Source organism: Mandrillus leucophaeus, unplaced genomic scaffold (assembly GCF_000951045.1).
Source record: "Mandrillus leucophaeus isolate KB7577 unplaced genomic scaffold, Mleu.le_1.0 Scaffold603, whole genome shotgun sequence".
Taxonomy (NCBI): Eukaryota; Metazoa; Chordata; class Mammalia; order Primates; family Cercopithecidae; genus Mandrillus; species Mandrillus leucophaeus.
In genome coordinates this window covers 931,481-937,480 of record NW_012106509.1, presented here as the reverse complement: position 1 = coordinate 937,480, position 6,000 = coordinate 931,481, and the positions used below count along the sequence as shown (strand labels likewise).

Genomic DNA, 6,000 nt, shown 5'->3' with positions numbered 1-6,000 from the left:
ATCGTTATACATGACATTAACTGCACACCTAACAGACCTGATTCAGGAATTTTTCACTTGGGATCCAAGAAAACATTCAGGAGGTCCCTAAGATCTCTGAATGCATGCAAATTGTTACCCATATAAACTGTTCTATACTTTTCTAGGTAGAGGGTCTATAACTCATTAGATTCTCAAGGGATCTGCCTTAAAAAGTTAAGAACTGGCCGGTCGCGGTGACTCAAGCCTGTAATTCCAGCACTTTGGGAGGCCGAGGCGGGCGGATCACGAGGTCAGGAGATCGAGACCATCCTGGCTAACACGGTGAAACCCTGTCTCTACTAAAAATACAAAAAAGAAATTAGCCGGGCGTGATGTCGGGCGCCTGTAGTCCCAGCTACTCCGGAGGCTGAGGCAGGAGAATGGCGTGAACCCGGGAGATGGAGCTTGCAGTGAGCCGAGATCGCGCCACTGCACTCCAGCCTGGGCGACAGAGCGAGACTCCGTCTCAAAAAAATAAAAAAAATAAAAAATAAATAAAAAATTAATAACTACCATCTAATTAATTTTTAATCTATTTCAGTTGACTGGGACACAGCACAACTCTTTACTCTCTTTAAAAGTTCATTACCCATTTTACAGTTCCCTGACATCTCATAATCTAAACGTAGCAGCAAATATCAGTTCCCTCTCCAGATCTATCTGCGTCCAGGTTCTATCATCCTGTGCCAAGTCCTTATCTCAGCCAAGATTGTGAAGGATAGGTTTCAGGGCCCAGTAGTTGTACCTTAACAGAATGGAAAATAATGACTGAGTAATGACATCACCAGTGCGAGGATACTCAAAATATGAAGAAATGAGAAGAGTAGATAAAATGAGAACTGAAGCCAGTCTCTATCTAATAAACTGGTGTGTTTTCCATGAACTCCAAAATATATTCCTTATCTATACTTTTTGACATTTAATCAAATTATCAACTCAGATAATGAAGTGGAATTCTGTTATAAAATTAAAAGTATGTAACATCTTCTTGAAAATTATTGAAAAGATGTATCTAATAGCTGTTTCACATGGCATATTTCAGATTAATTTATCTATCAGGCTTTAATGACTGTACCCAGAAGTTAGTAATTATTTTTCCATGTCAAACAATAAAATTATTTTAATTCTCCAAAATCTGGGCAAATGATACAAACTAAGCCTGAGATAATTATTATACCATAAGGATCTACTATTTTTCTACTTTTATCAGCATTAGGGTCTCACATTTTATAGTAACATATTTTCCATGTGAGAAATAACTAAAAGAGCCTTTCAAAATTTATCCCAAAGCTTAATATTCATGAAAGATTACATCTCACTCAAGTTAGTAATATATGTTTTAGTTTTTAGCATCCTCCCGGCTACTAAAAATATTTGCTTCTATTATATTAATACTATATTATTTCACCATAGTTTTTAAGGCCTTCACAACCTGTTGTCAGTCTTATGCTTCAGAACTCCCGGCATCTAGGGCATCCAGATTTTTCTAATGCAAGTCCTATAAAGATACTTTCCCAATTATTCTCACTTTTATCATTTGGTTGATATTATTCCTTTATATGCCCTCACTTTCACTCAATTAATGCCTTTCAAAGAGAAGTCAAATTCTGCTGTTCCCATAAACTTTGTCATTCATTTACATTTTCTTTGACCTTCTGTATTTACAGCTTATGCTTAGATTTTTTATTCTATGTCTTCTATCTTTTGTTTTTGTTTTTCATGCATTCTTTTTAACTACCTCAGGAGTAAGACCATCTCTTTTTCAACTATTCTACATTTTCTCAGGACTCACTGCAGTTCTGAGTACGGCTCCATAAATACTGATTAATTGGATGATCACTCATGGAGGTCCAGCACAGAGCAAGGTGCTTGGTAACTTAATTTGCTAACCTAAAACAAGCACAAGAGATAAAAATCTAAGTGAAGCATCATAGTTATAAGTGCTTACAATAAATGCTAACAGTGCAACCAAAGATCATAAGACACACTAAGTGCTTATAGAAATAGAACCTTATGTTCCTCTCAGAACTGAAAATAATAAGGAATAGTTTCTTTTATAATAATTATTTTGCCAATTGGCAATTCGATTTTCAATATTTTATCCATTTGGAGCAAAACCAAATCAACAACTAATTGATTTCTGTCCAATACTGGACACGATGAAAAGTTTTAAGTACCTGAAAACTGTCCTTGTAGGGGCACATTTTATATTTTATTTATTAAAACTGATGGTCTGACATCTCTTCTTAATAAAGAAAAGAGAATTTGGAATGTGATTCTGATGCAGTCAGAAGAATGAAGAAAACAAAAGAACATGTACTACCTGAATTATGTGCATACTTGTGGGTGTATGTTTGTGTGAAGGGATACAATTCTGGTCCATATTCCTGAGGAAAATATTGAATGTGTTCCTTTTCCTGAACAGAGTCTGGAGATATAAATATGCATGGATGCTTTTAGAATTAGTGTAATTGAACCAACTAAAGAAATGAGGATCTAATTTTAGTAACCAATGTTTTTATAAGTCATCCATATTTTATTGTGGAAAATTCTCACATTTATTGTAGATTTGTTTTTCAACTGCAAGTGACAGATAATCTATTATATCATTATTTCTCCTATAAAGTTTGAACTTTAGACGTATCTACTAGACAATGGAGAAAGTTAATGACCACCTGATATGCTGATCTTGATTCTTGAAGACTGATGTAAAAGTTGAAGAGAAGATGGAAATGAATAACTAAGAGACGGTTTGTATGTTTCAGTCATTTTATACTTTGCAGTCATTAGTTCCAGTAGTACACTACGAAGTTGCTGCTTTTAAAGCATCAATAAAGAGCTATTTCTTATGCTGTCCCTCTTTCCAGTAAAACAGAATTTAAGTGGATTTGGACTCTGTAGTCAAAGAAGAAAACACCTTTTTTCCACCCTCAATAATTCATTAACACCATGATTTTTCTTCCTGCGAACTCTTCTGTTGCTTCTATCAGTTTTTCATGAACACCACATTCCTTTAGGAAAAAAATAAGCCAAAGCAACATATGAAACACAGAGCATAATTGCATAGCACCAGCATAGAACTGCTTTCCAGTTGATGAATTGGGTCTGTTTATTTCTTATAATTCATCACCATCGTCTGAGCTAAAGCTACTTCTCCTACTGCTCTCTTTGGAAACTGCAGGGGAAGTGGCAGATAGCAGAGGATCTGTTCCAAATGGAGAGATTGTGTCATCCAATAGCATGCCATCCAATCTTTGTTCCTCTTTCAATGCGGCACTAAATGATAAATCTGTGAAGTATGACAAAGGATCAGAAAAGGCTATAGCTTGGTCACAGAGCTCAGGGGTTGGCCCCTGAGACACAGTCAGTTGTTGGCAATAGTCTACTGAATTCTGCTCAGGATGGCTCTGCTGTTTGGTGACATGAGCACCTAAATCAACCGTGCCAAGTGAAGCCAGGGTTGGCAGACCATGAGTACGAGCCTGAATTTCTAGTTCCTGTAATTTCAAACGAGAATCATTAAATAACATCTTTGAAATTGGATTTAACAGTAGAGAATAAGCCAGACATAGAATCAAAATATTAACAAGCATTTAAAATGAAGAATAATGCAATGCAAATTATGAATAATCTTTGCAAATAATGAAATTGATATATTTCTGATGTCTGAAAAATAACTCTGAGAAAATTATTCAGATTTTTGTTAAGTTCGGTCTCATTGTTCTACAAAGGAATTTATGACTGATGATAGTTCCACAGTGGCTCAGACTACAATACAGCCATTTGGAGATAGCAGAAAGTCATCTATTTATTCTTCCTGATTAATTTCTCACCATAAATGCAGGACCTTTTCATGGAAACAGTAAATGCTTTACCTGGTGCTAAGCATACTCACATTTTTAAAAAATCTTGAGAGTTATAAAAGCCCATGTTTTGATATTTTGGATTATATGAACAGATGAGAAGTGACTTAATATAAACTGGCACAACACTCCTTGAGGCAATGAAAACCATAGCAATGTCGGGAAAGAAATGAAAGAAGGAGGGGAGAATTTAATGTCCAATATAATCTAGAGAAACAAGCGTTCTACTTAGTATTATTATTTGATTGGGATAATAATGTGTGCATTTATGAAATGTGTTATATTTTGTGCATTTTGTAATTTGTTGTTGTCATTATATATGTATATATATACACACACATATAGACACATATGTGTATATACATATATACATTTTCAGCTATCTTGATCCTGGATTTCTAGTCAAAACCTAATTGAAACAATCCAATTCACGAACTTCTAAAAAGCAGTAAAATTATCCTTCAAAAGGAAAAATAATTGTTAATAAGAGAAAAAATAAATGAGACCAATGAAGAAAACTGATGACAGCTGAGTCATATGTAAGCTATGTGGCTCATGGCAACATTCTTATAAAAACCTGAATCCGAAGTAGAAGTCGCCTGTTAGCCTGTTCTAATTTCTTCTGTCTGTGTTCTAATTCTCGGACTCTCTGTTGTTCTTTTTGTAGCCACTTGATGTACTCCACTGATGCTTTTAGAATGGTTCCTTTGTTCCAGCGCATATCACTGTAGAACGGAGAGATAACCTTTTCACAATTGTGCATGTCAGCAGAATTCATAAGAACTTACAAAATCTTTTACATTAATATGAAATAATGATTTACATGACTATTATTCACTCTTAGATATTATTGCTTCTGAATAGAAATTTTAATAGAATAGTTAAGAAGCCCTTATATAGTAAAATTAATCCCAGAATGAAAATAAGTGTCAAAAGAAAGTAATAAAGTGACTTTTTGTGGGAGAGCTAAATGCAATATCATGATTCTACCATTACAGTTTTTATATTTTTAGTGAAAATTGCTTTTATTATTAACTCCAAGATTAAAATCTATGTGCAGTATTTCTGCATTAATGAACTAGGAAATGTACATTACTGAGGACTTAAGCCTAAATTTTTTAAGATCATTTCAAATGTAGCAATCTTTTAACCTACTTTCTAATAAGGTTGCTTTTATGTTTCTAAGAAAAAAATAAAGTCCCTCCTGAATGGTGATCCTGAGCAATTGTGAAACAAATCAGACTCTGGCAACATCACTTTATGTAATAGAGCAAACTTTCTAAAACCATTCAGCCATTTTTTCTGTACAAACATCATCAAAACTTTTTAAAGGCTTGATATGAGTAGCTGTTTTTAAATACATTTAAGATAAGTAAATATAATTAAACATTACTGGATAACTTTTTAGGCTTTAGCATAGAAGAAATCATTTCATTAAAACTTACTTTTAAGACAGAAGAAATTAAAGCTATGACATTGTGGAAGAGGCTACTGAGTTTGGTATCTGAAAATATACATTAATGAATGTAATACTGCATGAGAAATAATAATATGTTGGCAGAATGAGTCCAAACTAATTGCTAAGTGTTAATCAGAGTTGTTGGAAAACCTGGATGCATTTTTAATTTAGAGTCATGAGATGTTTTTAGTATAGCATAAAGCGCACAGGTAGGGAAATATAACATTTGTCTACATATATTTTTAGTGATGAGACAATGCCATTAGCAGTAAAATATTAAAAGAAGAGACATTTTTCTACTAGCAGGTGAAAATACTTACTGGAGCCTGGATAAGAGCTCTGTTCTACTGCAGTGCACCAAAACATTGTCAACGGACATCGCAAGTTTGAAAATGCTTTGTCATTTCTTTAAGGCTATAATGGCTGTTGGTCTCACTCCACTCACGGGGGCTGAGGGGAATGGATGGGATGGTGGTGGTGGGAAGGGTGGGGAGAGACAGGCTCTCTTTGGTGTTAAACTAAGTATCTGTAACTGAATCGTGTAATGGACTCTAAACTAAAATTTAAGTAGTAGCAAAAGCCTTATGGACCCTTATGTTGTGTCATTTTTTTCCCATGGGAAGAAAAACTTGAGGACAGAGAAATATGTTTAAAAAA

The 6,000-nt window shown here is 34.4% G+C and overlaps 1 protein-coding gene across 3 annotated transcripts in view; it reads right to left on the bottom strand.

The window, feature by feature from the left end:
* Positions 1 to 2,534: 2,534 nt before the first annotated feature.
* Positions 2,535 to 6,000, bottom strand: part of TFEC (transcription factor EC) — a 211,924-nt gene continuing 208,458 nt past the window's right edge. For all 3 annotated transcript variants that reach the window (XM_011999841.1, XM_011999842.1, XM_011999843.1), the window contains 2 exons: positions 4,462 to 4,609; positions 2,535 to 3,518 (listed from right to left, as the gene is read on the bottom strand). In XM_011999841.1, coding sequence (XP_011855231.1) covers positions 3,138 to 3,518; positions 4,462 to 4,609 — 529 coding nt within the window. In that variant the 3' untranslated portion in view covers positions 2,535 to 3,137. The remainder of the gene's footprint in view (positions 3,519 to 4,461; positions 4,610 to 6,000) is intronic.